This window comes from Diadema antillarum, unplaced genomic scaffold, assembly GCF_040938485.1.
Source record: "Diadema antillarum isolate AM-2024a unplaced genomic scaffold, OU_Dant_1.0 seq00001229_RagTag, whole genome shotgun sequence".
Classification (NCBI taxonomy): domain Eukaryota; kingdom Metazoa; phylum Echinodermata; class Echinoidea; order Diadematoida; family Diadematidae; genus Diadema; species Diadema antillarum.
The window spans coordinates 307,686-322,277 of record NW_027272017.1 but is presented as its reverse complement, the minus strand read 5'-3'; the positions used below and the strand labels follow the sequence as shown (position 1 = coordinate 322,277).

Here is a 14,592-nt window from a genome sequence, read left to right as displayed (position 1 = left end):
AATCAGTAATGTATACCATTTTGTCTGATAACAGTATGTATCACACCTCCTCTCTGAATGCCCACTGTTTGTTCATGCAGTTTGCAGGAATGCATTACAACTTTATCGTCATTTCATGACAAACTGACATAATAGGAGGTACTCTTCACTCTATTTTTAGATTATCTCTGTTCAAGAGAACAAACATATCAAAGCAAACCTGCTGATGAGAAAGCTTACTTTTCCAAACAAGATCTTGTTTCACTATGCTCGGACTGATTTGTTTTCACCTTTATCGTCATAATCACTCCCCACTCAATCAACAGTATAAATGCCACTTACAGGACTGTGATTTCAAAATGACAACAGTATTGCAGGAATGCTTTTGAAGAAGTAGTACAGCAATATTCGGCATCGAGCATTCATGTTTCCATGTCTCCATGGAAACTTGCTAGTAAGAGCAAGTGCATCTCATTGTCTCTCCTCCTAAACCTGGATCCAATATTGGCACCATCTTGGTGCTACCTGCTCTCTGCTATCAGGGTGTCAAAGGTCGCGGGGGTGACCGCAAACTGTCTCAGCATCTGGAGCTCCAGGGGGTGCATGTGTCCAGCGATGACCAGTGAATGGAGGGGGTCACCCAGGTCAACAGAGGTCATCTCTCTCAGGGTCCCGGCAGCCAGCTGCTGGGTGTCCGACCCCACCCTTGCCACGCCTACACATATAGTATCCTCTGAGTAGGCTGCAAACACACAACATAGCAACATATCGTTTACGTTCATATTGTCCTTAGAGACTCAAAACAGAATATGTTTGACAGGCGACACACGGGAAAAAGCCAATTATTATAAAACGAGAATTTTCAAAAATTTCTTGAGGAGCCAAGATTCACAAAATCAAAAGGAAGCAAAAGTTATTGTCTACACTACAATGCCCTTAATGCCAGTGGCAATTTGCAAAAATTTTTGTACTTGATTAATATCCAGTGATAGACTAGCACATGTTTTACTGGACTGCGATGCTAAGACAATTTTGAAACTATTTAAACAATAATAGAAGACAAGGCAAGAGCCATAATGTGTCTCGCCCATTCGCGTACAAAAAATTGTACACGAATGGGATATATAACAGCTAAAAAAAAAAGAGATATAACACATAAAAGAGATATAAAAAGGTAAAAATTTACGGCAAAAAAAGGAAACGTGCCATAAAAACTTAACATGGGGCCCTTAAAGTTCGTTGACTCCTGCCTGTGACCTTTGACCTTGTGATGACCATCCACTCCCCAAGGGACATCTACCATCCAAGTTTGGTCACAAACGGTCCTATGGATCAAAAGTTATGACCCATAATAGAAATGCACAATAAAAACTTAACATTGGGCTCTAAAAGTTCGTTGACCCATGCTTGTGACCATTGACCTTGTGGTGACCATCCACTCCCCAAGGGACATCTACCATTCAAGTTTAGTCACAAATGGAGTTATGGATCAAAAGTTATGACCCATAATAGAAACGCGCCATAAAAACTTAACATTGGGCTCTAAAAGTTTGTTGACCCCTGCTTGTGACCTTTGACCTTGTGGTGATCATCCACTCCCCAAGGGACATCTACCATCCAAGTTTAGTCACAAACAGACCTATGACCCATAATAGAAATGCGCCATAAAAATTTAACATTGGGCTCTTAAAGTTCGTTGACCCCTGCCTGAGACCTTTGACCTTGTGGTGATCATCCACTCCCTAAAGGACATCTACCATCCAATTTTAGTCACAAATGGAGTTATGGATCAAAAGTTATGACCCATAATAGAAACGCCACATAAAAACTTAACACTGAGCTCTAGAAGTTCGTTGACCCCTGCTTGTGACCTTTGACCTTGTGGTGATCATCTACTCCCCAAGGGACATCTACCATCCAAGTTAAGTCACAAATGGAGTTATGGATCAAAAGTTATGACCCATAATAGAAACGCGCCATAAAAACTTAACATTGGGCCCTAAAGTTCATTGACCCCTGCCTGTGAGCTTTGACCTTGAGGTGACCTTCATGTATGGTAAAATGTGAAACTTTGTATGACCCCTCTTCCCTCGAAGTTTGAATGCAATTGAAGCCCAGAGTAAAGAGTTATTGAAGTTTTTGTAGCGTTACGGACAGACGACGGACGGACGGACGGACGACGGACGGACAGATGCCGCAGACAATCCCTTAGTCTCCCCTCACCTCCAGTGGGCTCGACAAAAATGACATGCACATTTTAATTTTGTTTTTAAGAGGTACCTGAAGTGAGCTTCAAAGCAGTTTCATTGGACACTCTACATGTGATGTAAGCATCAAGAATCACCAGCAATTATATTTGTTGTAAGTCTGACAGGTTAACTTGTGTCTTTCTACTTGTTCACTCTTCCATCACAAAGATTATTTGTAATAATTCAAATGCCAAAGAAATGTCCAGCCATTACCCTACACAGCAATGAAGAGCATATCTTAAAAACAGGACAAAACACAAACTAGAAAAGTTGAAATTAAACAGAGGTGAACTGACTTTGGTAATTGAAAGAATGTGTTGGAATTGACGGTACCCTACCTGCACAGTCTTCACCTCGCTCTTTTCTGTTGTCAAGGATTTCAAGGAGTTGAGTCGCTGCTTGAGGTACCGTCAGGAATCGGGGAGGTTCATAGATTTTACGACCTCTGCGGATGGAAGCAATTGAAAGAATTAAGTAATAGCTTTCCAGCAACAACTATGCCACTGAGATCTCCGATTATGATGAAAACAATGATACCAGCAACAGTGATGATAAAAACAACACTCTGCAAACAAAATTGGGGTGGAGAGTGAAAGTAACTTGGTGCTTGGTATCAATTCTACATGTACATGAGCCATGGAGGATGGTGCTTAAAATAGAACCATGTTTCTATGTGATTGTGGTGAAATTACTTTGCTACGCTGCAATTTTGATTAAAAAAAGGAATTGACAAACACAAAACTGACATTAAAAATAATGGAACCAACACTTTTGAACTATACAGACTTCTATACCGAGGTGGAAATATGTTACATTTATGTTCCCGTTAACATGAAAATCCTCTTTTAACGCTATAAGGAGTAAGCTCTTGGTTGATGGACTTACTTGATAAGATTCTCAATGGTTTGTTCCTTCATCTTGATATCAAGCAGACATAGCGTGTGCAGACCCCGGGCTCTGTTCGCTGCAATCTTGTCATAGTAACTCTCTGGCTTCCACGTGTCCGTCCAGAACACGATGGAAACTGTCTCACCATAGTTGTACAGCTGTTGAAAGAGATTAGATATTCACATGGTGAGAAGTCTTTCATTATCTCTTTCAGTATTCATCCATCTATCCATCTACCTTTCTCTCTCTATCCATCCACACATCCTTCATCTATTGATTACAGTTGTATGTTGTTTGTAATCAACAAGGGATTATTTCCACTTCACATTACTTACAAGTCTCTCTCTCTCTTAATCCTTCCTTCAAATTAGACATCAATAATACCAGACTGCATTTTCCCAACAAGTTATAATTGGAAGGCATTATATAATGAAGTCTTGTGTGTCATCACCAAGATTTTCATCTTGAAGCAGAATCCTAAGAGTGTATTCTCTAAATTGACAATCAAATCAAAGGTAGAAATGAAGAAAGCTCAGAAAGCTCAGAAAGCTCTGAATCTGACACATAAAGGTTATACTAAGAGCCAATTCTTTCTAAATGTGGTATGTGTTACTCACCTGAAGACCACAGCAGCCTATTGCATTCATGATGGAAGCATTGTGGATGACTTTATAATCTAGTCCTTCTTCCCTGGCCCTTAGCACCAAGTCTGTGTGAGTTGTTGCTCTGTGCGAGAAAGAGAGGGTGGTCAGAACCAATGAAGCACAACACAGGAGCATTATGTGGTATGAAACACAATACTTAGTTAACAGCTGTGTACAATTTCTTTACATGAATATTTTGCAACTACGCTGTATCTTTAATACGCTAACTTCAAAGACTCAAAAAAAAAAAAAAAATCAGAAACAATCAAACAGAAAACGGACCTTACCATCCTGTTGTATACATAATATACCATGTAATAATGTTAAAGCCATGAAGGAATTGAGCTGTCCAGACACATTAACAAGTGTGCACTACTTTCGGGAAAATTGTACCTTTGTGGTTGTAACACTATTTCCACTATGCCATTCCTGAACATAATGCATATTCCTACCCATTCATTTTTAATGACAGCAATACCTGGATTTCTCAAACACCATCACTAATCTAAATCTTCTGACCATGTATGACTACAACACCTGCACTGCAAAACAACATTTGTATATTCGCAGGACTGAAAACATAAAGCAAACCTACTTTACCATACAATGTATGTCAGAAAAAAAATTACAACGGGACCCTCCGCAATAGTAACTTTAGAAATAGTGAATCAATCCAAATACAATTTCAGGGTATGAAAATATAACTTACTTCCCATATTGAAAACCCAATCCAATTTGCTCTAGTGGTCAAATAGAAACGAGGAGTTTTGTAGAGCATGTCAGAAACCCCTTCACTCCAGGTTATGTCCATTGTGTTCACACATTATGCACTACCAAGAGCATCCTTGAGAGCTGAATTTAGAAGAATCAGATCCATGACATGCTTTACAAAGATCCACAGTTCTCTGTGACAACTTAACCAAATTGAATGGGGTTTTCTGCAAAATATAGCTCAGATGTAATATTTTAGGAACCTAATTTAGCCAGTCTAATCATATTGGAAGAATTTCAATGCAAAAATTGTATTTTTTTATTTTTTTTTTTGTGGACATACTGTACATTCAGTCTCCTTTACATCCTCCTTCTCCCTACCCTTGCAGTCACTATTCTCACCTAACCTTGCAGTCACTATTCTCACCTAGTACCCTTGCAGTCACTATTCTCACCTACCCTTGTAGTCACTATTCTCACCTTCACATAACTCACCCAAAGGGATCACCGACTACAAGAAAGGCGATGTCTTCAGACTTTGCATCCTGGAATATTTCATCTGCCCCCTGCTCGACAAGATCTCTGTCTGCCAGTATGATCTCCCTTCCATAATACTTCTCCTACAAAAGGAAAATGCAAATGGTAATCAAGGTAATGTGGAAGCCATTTTAAACGATACTTTGCAGAATGGTGAAAACTCCCTCACTACTGAAAGGTGTAGACTTGACTTATCTATGAAGTATCTCTGTAAACTCTATAGTTTAGTTATGTATCAAATGTAGCCAAAAAGTTGCTGAAAACTAACTGCTTATCCATTATATAGTAGGGACCGAGTGAAATTAAAAAAAAAAAAAGTCAAAAGGGGCCTGAGCTTTTGATCCTAATAGAATCTTTGTCAGGGGTAAATGACAAACAAAAAGGGTAAGCAGACACTAATATGGACTACATACAACATTACATACAGTTGTCAGTATACTGTAGGGAAGGCTGGGGACGCAGCTAGCAGAACAAAGAAAACAAAAAGGGGTTGGTTAGGTGTCAAAGGCAGGGAGCTAAACAGATAAGGGGGGCGGTTAAAGCATAAGTAAGAGCAAACAAAAAGGCGAGGTAGGGCCAGTGATTATCAGAAAGCTCCAAGGATGGTCCACCTCTTCTGTGAAGCTGAAGGATAAAGTAGGGAGGTGATGTTAATCTGAGTGTACACAATTAGATCTTTACATGATCATGTAGAACTGTCTAGTGCTTAACAGAACAAGAATTACAAACATGAGGCACCATCTTTTTTTTTTAAATAATAAATTTAATTTTTCCTGCAGACGAGGAGATTTATACCACCACGCAACTTGCATCTAGCCCGACTACTGGACTAGTAACTACATTTGTATATACACAGCCCTGTCGCTGTACACAAGTGTCGCGACCCCGTGCTTCGCACAGCATCTGGCTGGTCAGGCTACTGCTGGACTAGTTCTGAGTAGATTTGCAAGTTTGTGCAGGAAAACAAAGTTAACTAGAAAAAGCACTCTGAGTCTGAGAGCGCAGACTTCCGCCTACCTATGATCTTGCTCTTCCCAAAGAGATTTTTTTTTTCTCCTCTCCACCACTGGGGAAAGGCTCTTTGGGCTCTTCCACAGAGATCAGTGATTTCCACCCATAGGTAGGATCCTATATGTGCAACAACAACAAAAAACTAGAAATGTCGCTATGGCGACTGGTATGCCTCCGCCATAATGCATGATTCTCTTAATAGGTCTATAGTACATGTGGACAATGTGTGATTACATTTTCACAAAATTGGCAAAATATTAAAATGACATGTTTGTCACAAATGTATTGAATGTTTATCTTCCTTGACCTATGTTTAATTGGATGAATAGGAGAGCATGTATTTGGGGATTTAAGAACTTTAACTTGACTTTGACCATTTCATAAGTTTATGCACTGAGTAATTTTCAAGGTATGGAGAAAAAGTGCAATTTCTGTATTGAACAGTAAATTGTTATTATTTTCATCTGGCCTTTGATTTATAAGAGAATCACTGTCAGGCAGAACATACATAAATTCAACATGTACTAAGTTTCAAGATTACTTGAGCCACTTCCGAGATATGGAGAAAGAAGTAAGTTCAGCACTTTCACTTGATCTTTGACCTTTTGACCTTTGACCTTCTTGGCAAAAAAAAAATCCCAGAGAATCTCTATTGGGTTATACATGCATACATCAAGTTAAAAAAAAAAAATAATCCTGCTGGCATTGCATAAATATAAGGAAAATAGTGAAATTTTGAAGTATTGCCCTTGACCTTTGACCCCTGACCTTTGACCCCATGAACCCTAAATTCCTTAGATAACCACTGCTAGTCAGTAGATGCATATATACTATGTTCCATGAAGATACCTTGAACAATTTCCAAGATACAGAGAAAACAGTGAAATTTTAACAATTTACTTGACCTTTTGACCTTTGACCTTTTGACCTCATGACCCCAAACTTTCACCAGAGAATCTTAATTGGGTAGTACATGTATACACTAAGTTTCAAGAAAATATCTTCAGGCATTGCATAGATATGGGGGAAAGAGTAAAATTTTAAGCATTTGACCTTGACCTTTTGACCTTTGACCTTGAGCATGTGCACCCAAAAGTTGATAGGCACAACTTCACCCCCTAATACACATACATGCCAAGTTTCATTAGGATATCTCAAAAGGTTTTGGTAGTTACCCTGTCCACAAAATTCATTACGGACGGACGGAAGGACGGACGGACGGAAGGACGGACGGACGGACGGACAACCCGAAAACATAATGCCTCCGGCACCACTTCGTGGCGGAGGCATAAAAATGCCCGATTTCCCAATATAGAAGCCTTTGTTACGTCATAAACCCCTTAGCAGGGCAGCGCGCCTCGCCCTAGCAGAAACTAGCAGTACGCACTTTAGTGCGCGCATGCAAACCTCAAGTACGCGCAGCCTGAACTCCGAAGTTCATTGACCCTACCTGAAAAAATATCAAAATCCTTCATAAATTCCCCCAAAATTATCGGATCACTACCAAAAGTTAATCGTTTGTTACTTGTGTCATTCTCAACCTTTCCTGCAAGTTTCATCCCAATCCGTTTACTACTTGTTAAGTTATTGTGCACACAGACAAAGGAGCGAACCAAACGGTAACGACAACGTAACCTCCTCCCTTGGCAGAGGTAAACTCTTGGCCTTTGCTTTGTTCACTTTGGCTCCTTCATACAGACGCTTCATTCGCGTTTGGGCTGGTCTCAGTTACAGAGCTACCAAGTCTCACGCATTCTGCGCGAGACTCAAGTATTTAGGGTCTGTCTCACGATCATGGCACCCATTTTTCATGGCACCCATTTTTCTCACGCATCTGGTGAAGTCTGCAATTTGGGCCAAAAATAAGAAGCATAGCTCAAAGGATTAGAGTGATAGTTGCAATTGAAGGTATATTTCCCTTTTGCCTTTCAAAATTAGTAAAGAACAGTCACTTAAGTATGCACCAGATCACATCATCAAGAGCTAATAATTCAAAAAAGCTCCCTACCATGGGAGGGGGACACCCTCCTCATTCGCGTGCGCATGCGCGCGAGCGCCGAGTCATAAAAATCTCACTCATAAAGCTTTTTGAACTTGGCATCTCTGCAGTTATAGATTCTAACCTTGGTTACTAAACGTTGGTAAATGCACAAAAGCACGCGCAGTGTGGCGGGGCCAATTTCGCTTTGAAGTTTTATAAATTTATAGTCTTTTTATGGAATCTAGACCACTCTACCTCTACTCCTGTACTTCTAATTCTGTTAGTACCCTGGTCCCTGGACTGTACTGCAGCGCAGGGGCCACAGCCACAGGGCTGCCAACTCTCACACATTGAGCGTGAGAATCACGCATTTTGGTCCTTCCTCACAAGCTCACTCTAAGTCTAAAAACTTGATTTCATTTGCATGCATTTCTATTGATCTCACTCATTTCGACTCCTAATTTATACGAGATTACTATAGCATTGGTCTATATGGGAGTCTCACTCTCAACTAGTTTCCAGTGTTGGCAGCCCTGGTGATGGTACTACGTACTACTAGTAGTTCCCTTCTACCTGTTAGTGTTACACTTGCCTTCCTTATCAGTGTATAGTTTTAGTTTTTACATCACATTGTGTAGAGATGTACTTTACACTCAACACTAGCGTTAACACTAATTACAGTATGAACTTTCAATACCCCCAAACCCACTCACTCAAACACTAACTATGCTCTGTTACAGAACAGATGCAGATTAAAACAAAAATGTACGACATACCAACGCGTCCTTTCCGACGCTCAGAACTGAAGTATACGCTTCTAAATACACTCGTTTAGCTCTTCTGACGGCCTCTAAGCCTTTGACGGTGATGTCTTTAGCGTCACCTAGCCCTAAACCTATGAAATACAACATTTTTCTGACAGAATGTCGTCCCAACTTCGCGTAAAACTGTCACTCCCTCTGCCTGTCAAAGTTTGTGCTTACGTACCATGTGTGTGCGTGTCAATGGTAACTTGGGACCGCATGGCCTTAGCCGCCTTGCTGTTTGCATGCCTTGGCCGCCGCTCAGCACGGCAGCCTCTTATACGGCACTGTGCGCAGCTGATGAAGAGCGCGCTCGCACGGATCGTCGGAGCGGAGAAGGCAGAGTCAGGATCAGGATGCACGCCAGAGTCGCAGAGATGCTGGATGAGCATCGTCTGCTTCTCTTGAAGGGGAATGCTAGAAACGATGAAAGTGATCTGAATCCTCAATCTTAAAATTCAGTACATCTCGTTTCTATTGGAAGGTAAAGCCAATGCTAATATATGTCTTTTTTATGCTGAGAGACATGTAGAAATCGAAACGCTAAACTAATTTGTCAACGTGCCACGGGTTTAGAAAAGAGCAAAAATTGTGCAGTTCCACAGCGCTCAACTAGAGCCTCGTTCATACTATAGTTTCTTTGACCTTGAATGAATATCCAATATTAATGCTTTGTCACTTGATTTTCTCACAAAATCAAATCAATTCTATATTCATTTTGTTTTAAAACATCAAAGTTACTTATAAAAATATGTAAGATTTAAATTGTGCAATTGATATGAAATTAATAGGTAAACGTTGAGCAAACTCCGGCGCACTTCGAGAAATAAAAGAAGTAGAAACCATGGTGAGATTACGTTGATATTTTGTCCGAAATTTGTTTGGTAGTAGTCTATGGATATTGCATGGATGAAAGATCAAAATTCTTTGAAATATTACTTGATCTTAGCCTTTATTACCTTTAATTACACTCCGTTCTGGCGTCTTGTTTACTATGTCTATGAAGGCCAGGTAATATAACAGTCCCACGTGTTAGATATTATGTTAGTACAAAGTTGTTTTTAATCGATTACTTTTCATGGCATAGAGTGACTATCAATGTAGATCTATCATAAATGTCTAGTTATACTGAGTGTTATATGCTCTTTTGTTGTGGTAGGAAGAATATATAGCATAGTATTTTTTGTTTGTTTTTGTAAAAAAAAATCTATTCGTAGAATTCTATTGTAGATTTGTACAAATAGAAATACTGGTAGGGTGTCTGATCGCGCACTGCTAACCCTCGACCAAAACGCGCCACTATCTCATAACACGCAAGTCCCATAGAATGCAATGGAGCCGCGCGCCTACGCCGTTTTGACCCAGCATTTTTGAGCAAAATTTCGCCTTTATTGCCAAATCCCCAGACCATGCCATTAACGAATCCTAACAAATTTGGTATCATATGAAAGAGGAAGTTTTTCTCCATATCCTATCAGAACGGCGGTACATGAATCCGACGATAAATTGATGTAAAAATCGATAGAAGCACATCTATCCCCATATCTCAGCGTCTGCTTCGGTATTTGTATTGCCGTGAGACATACTAGTAGTTGAGGACATGCTGAATCCCATGGTGCCGCTAGTTTTTCGCTAGCTCCACGCCTAGGTGTGGGGATATCGCCTTGAAGATACCCCTTGCAATAATTTTTTGGTCACAGCGAACGTTTTAGGCGGGGCTTCGTATGCAAGAATCCATAGTAACTTCGCGCGAAGGGGCTAATGCATATGTAAATTTGATTACGCATCGCCGTCTAAAACCACATGGCCTCTACGGTTGTGTGGGGATGGATTGCGTGTGCATGCGGCGCGCGCCAGATGCTGCCAGCAGAGCTAGAGAGCTACCACTGTGTGTGTGTCACTACGTTTGTGTGTGTATGTGTTGTGTATGATGTGCATATCACGAGGCAGGAAACTGGGCTGTCGCTTGCGATAGCTCCTACAACACGCATCACATAGCATGCACTCTGTACTGTACATATCGAATACAGTCACGCTCACAAATCACGTACGTCTTGCAAAACAACCAGACTCTACTAAATTTCTGTCTACTACTATTAGTTTACTTGTGGATTGGTTATGATCTTATCGTTGTTCATTTATATTTCGAAAGTGCACTCGCAATGCTCGAGTCACTGGCACTAAGCCGAGAAATCGGTTGTGAATACAATCATGTCCGCTTAGCCAAGTGCGAACGAAGTAGGCCTTTATAGCTAACGTTACTGTGGTGGTAGCGGCAGCGGTGTATTACGAACACCCGATCGACAAAAAGGGCGTGGAAAAGATTTCGGAAGACTCTTATTTGGCCATTTTTGCATGTACGAATAGTGGTAATGTGGCATCAATTCCAAGCCTGTGGCTGTAGAGGTTGTAGCTTGTGCATTTCACGCGAGCTGCGTGCACCTGCTCTCGACAATCGATTGCATATTTCTTCTAACCATGCTCGCCATGCCGGCTCCCCTGGCCTACAATCGCGATGCTCTCCGCTCGGCTCCCCGAACTTTACCGGCGGGGCTGCGCTAGCTGCGCCTGCATACATACGCGGGGTTCGTACGTGTTGTAGGGCGCTCAATACGGTACATGTGAATCGAATGTAAACTGAATACCGAGCACGTACGTACGCACGCAGCGCACACAGGGTATGACAAGACATAGGGGGAGTGGCTTCTGCGCTTGTTACGCGTATTTTCTAACCGCTGTACGCTCATTATCTGATCGCTGGAGATCCACACGCGAATGCAGCTTTTCGGCGTTGTTTGCAAACATGATTTGGGTCACATTTTCATGCGTGCTCGTAAAAAAAGGGGGTGATATTGCTGTGATTTCAAAGTTAAATTTCTCAAGATAGAAACATCATTTCGCCATGAAATTTGAAATATGTCTTAATGATGTAAGTCTCTTTCATATGAAATAATTCACAATTCGTTTCTCACAGAATTTCAAAAGTTACAAAAATGCTCCAGACACCCTAATACTGGTCTAACGCTAGATCTAGAGTCGTAGAGACAAGTAGAGGCGTCTAACTGCGGCAGTAATGCACTTGTCAATGTAATGACGCACCCCACTACCCCCGGACATGGGTGCGTCATGGTCATTTTTTGACTGACCACACGGGGTTTTTGACGGACACCACAGTCACTTTTTTGACGGACATAACGCTGCAAGTGACGAACACCACAGTCACTTTTTTGACGGACAACACGTTGAAAGTGACGCACACCTCGGTCACTTTTTTGACGGACATCCTCGGTACATTTGACGCACCCCCATAAATACTGAAACGATTTTTGCATACGTTTTATTCAAGCAATTTCATTTTCTTTTGGTTCGTACACATAATTTGTAAAAGTTTCGGCAAGTTTCCCTTACCATGTAAGCACCGTATTGTCATTCACCGTACATCACGCTGCTGCTACGATATTCCGTACAGTAGTATGTATTCTGTGCATGCAATCCATACATGACAATCACATGTGTGCAGAATGCGCTGTGTGTGCGCGGCCATTGCTAGTGCGGTGGATGCGTCAACTGCTGCAGCGCGCAGGTAGGTACACACCACGCCACGGCATTCATATTCCCGCTCGAGTACTGCATAACTACAGCCTAGTCGCGGTACGTAGAGATTCGCACAGCTAACAGCGTCGCGCGCGCGTCTGGCCAGCTGGTCGGGCTATCCCGCGAGCAGAAAATGGCATGCGGCAGGCAGTTCTTCTGCTGCCGTTTCGACAGGAAAGATTGAACTAAGTTGTTACATCGCTGAACAGTCCCTGGTTTGAGATTGAGTATGCATGATTTCATGGGTTTGTGGAGGGAAAATGTAAGGAGAAAGGGTGGCTTTTAAATTCTTTGCTTGCCAGATTCTGGCAAGCATTTTTTCCTCTTATTCCAAAACGCTTCCCAACTTTGATTTTCACTTGCCACGGGAAAGCGCTCACTGTAATTTCACTCGCGGTACGTGTATCCGGTAGCGTGCAAAAATGCGTGCAGTTTTCCATAGCCAAGTAACGTACCATGACGCACCCCTCGGTTCAAAATAATGCGTGTTATTTTCCATAGCCAAGTGACGTACCATGACGCACCCCTCGGTCAAAATTTTGACCGACAATGATGGGATTTTGACGCACCCCTCGGTCAAAAATTTGACGGACAAAGCTGGTAAAATGACGAACACCTGGGTCACAAATTTGACGGACCAAACGAGGAAATGACGCACCCATGTCCGGGGGTAGTGGGGTGAGTCATTACATTGACAAGTGCATAAGCGGCCATGGCCCATGCAGCCGTTCGCAGCAGGTACAACATACTTGGTAATATACCGCTAAACACAGCATTGCACTGTTACATGCACACTACACATATACTAACACACTACCAATGAACAAAAACCAACCGATAAAATGGGCACGGTCTCTGACGAAAGTGAAATTTTCTCACCTAAATGACAACATATCGCATCCCAAAAGTTTTTTCGGTACTTCTTAACATAACAATTCAGAAATAATGGTCCAAGAAACTTGATTTTTTGTTGTTTTCCCGATGTTCATGGATTTTGAAAACATATCCTCACATAAAATAGAACTTTCGTGAGCTGATGTGGGCCGCCATTTTTTTTCGGAAAGTGGATGGTACCATCGAAAAAATTCAGAAAAACACGAGAAAGACATCAACAACACCGCCAGAATTACGATCTTGTTTGCGGCCAATGCATGTGCGCCCGCTATTTTCACGTGCTTTCGCAATGGGAATTGGTGCTTACGCAATGTTTGCGAGACATGAGAAGGCGTTCAGCTAAAGATCGCGGAGCACGCCCGTATTGCATAGGGATTGTACATCGTGCCGCAAGCAGAACTACTACGTCACATATCGCCCTTATCGGTGAAAATTGTGCCGGGTTTTGCCCTGGTAAATCATGAAAACTGCATTTGTCAATGGTAAATTTCTTTTATGAAAACAATTGCGTTAATGAATATCCTGTCTATGATATATGAAATGGTTGAAAATAATTTGCCTGATTTGTTTGCAAGTTGGAAAAACCCTTAACCATGCTTAAACTGCCGCAAACGGGATGTTTTACTCTAGAGTAAGAACCCCAATTTTCGGCCGGCCCCAAAAATCCGGACACTTACCACTTATCACAAGCCAGCAAATTGTACTGTCACAAGTACAAACACGCATATCACATCGTTTCACATACTGGCACACTCGTTCACCACAGGAAAGTGCCTCAGTCACCTCCTATCTAAAATCCCAAATTTTGCCGTCAAAAACGCAGAAATCGAATCGCCGCAACTTTTCCAAAGTGCGCACGAATTAGGTCCCATGTAATGAATCGGGGTTGCCAAAAAAGGACTAAAAATTGAAAAATTACGCTGTTCTGTTGCGAGATTTTTCGCTTGTCATAAACTCAGAGTGTAATGGTATCCTCAAAAACACAAAAGAAAAACAAAATCTCCGTACATGCCAATACAGTGAATAAATGTACAGGGGCTGAATGCAAGTGCAGAGTCCCCAAAATTCGGACACAAACGGGCGCCACAACGTCCCCGATGCATCCTAGCGGCAACAAGGTATGGCGCACGCGGATTTTTCAGCGGCCTTCTATGCGAATTTTGGAGAGGCTGTCCGAATTTTGGGGAATCGACAAGGCGATAATATTTGGGGATTCTGTGAAATTTTATGATTTATTCAAAAAAAATCAATATTGGGAGAAAGTAGGTTTATATATTCAACGTACAATAGATATAATTTTG

At 41.5% G+C, this 14,592-nt stretch overlaps 2 protein-coding genes across 2 annotated transcripts in view; one reads left to right on the top strand and one right to left on the bottom strand.

Moving 5' to 3' along the window:
* Nucleotides 1–467: 467 nt before the first annotated feature.
* On the bottom strand, nucleotides 468–8,958 carry LOC139745010 (diphthine methyl ester synthase-like). The gene is made up of 6 exons (XM_071655418.1): nucleotides 8,777–8,958; nucleotides 4,967–5,091; nucleotides 3,734–3,842; nucleotides 3,114–3,274; nucleotides 2,567–2,673; nucleotides 468–721 (listed from the first exon to the last, which is right to left on the bottom strand). The coding sequence occupies exons 1-6, from the start codon at nucleotides 8,909–8,911 to the stop codon at nucleotides 501–503; spliced, it is 858 nt and encodes a 285-aa protein (XP_071511519.1). The 5' UTR covers nucleotides 8,912–8,958; the 3' UTR covers nucleotides 468–500.
* A 64-nt stretch (nucleotides 8,959–9,022) lies between these two features.
* Nucleotides 9,023–14,592, top strand: part of LOC139745015 (uncharacterized) — a 41,745-nt gene continuing 36,175 nt past the window's right edge. The window contains exon 1 of the mRNA XM_071655424.1: nucleotides 9,023–9,196. Coding sequence (XP_071511525.1) covers nucleotides 9,023–9,196 — 174 coding nt within the window. The remainder of the gene's footprint in view (nucleotides 9,197–14,592) is intronic.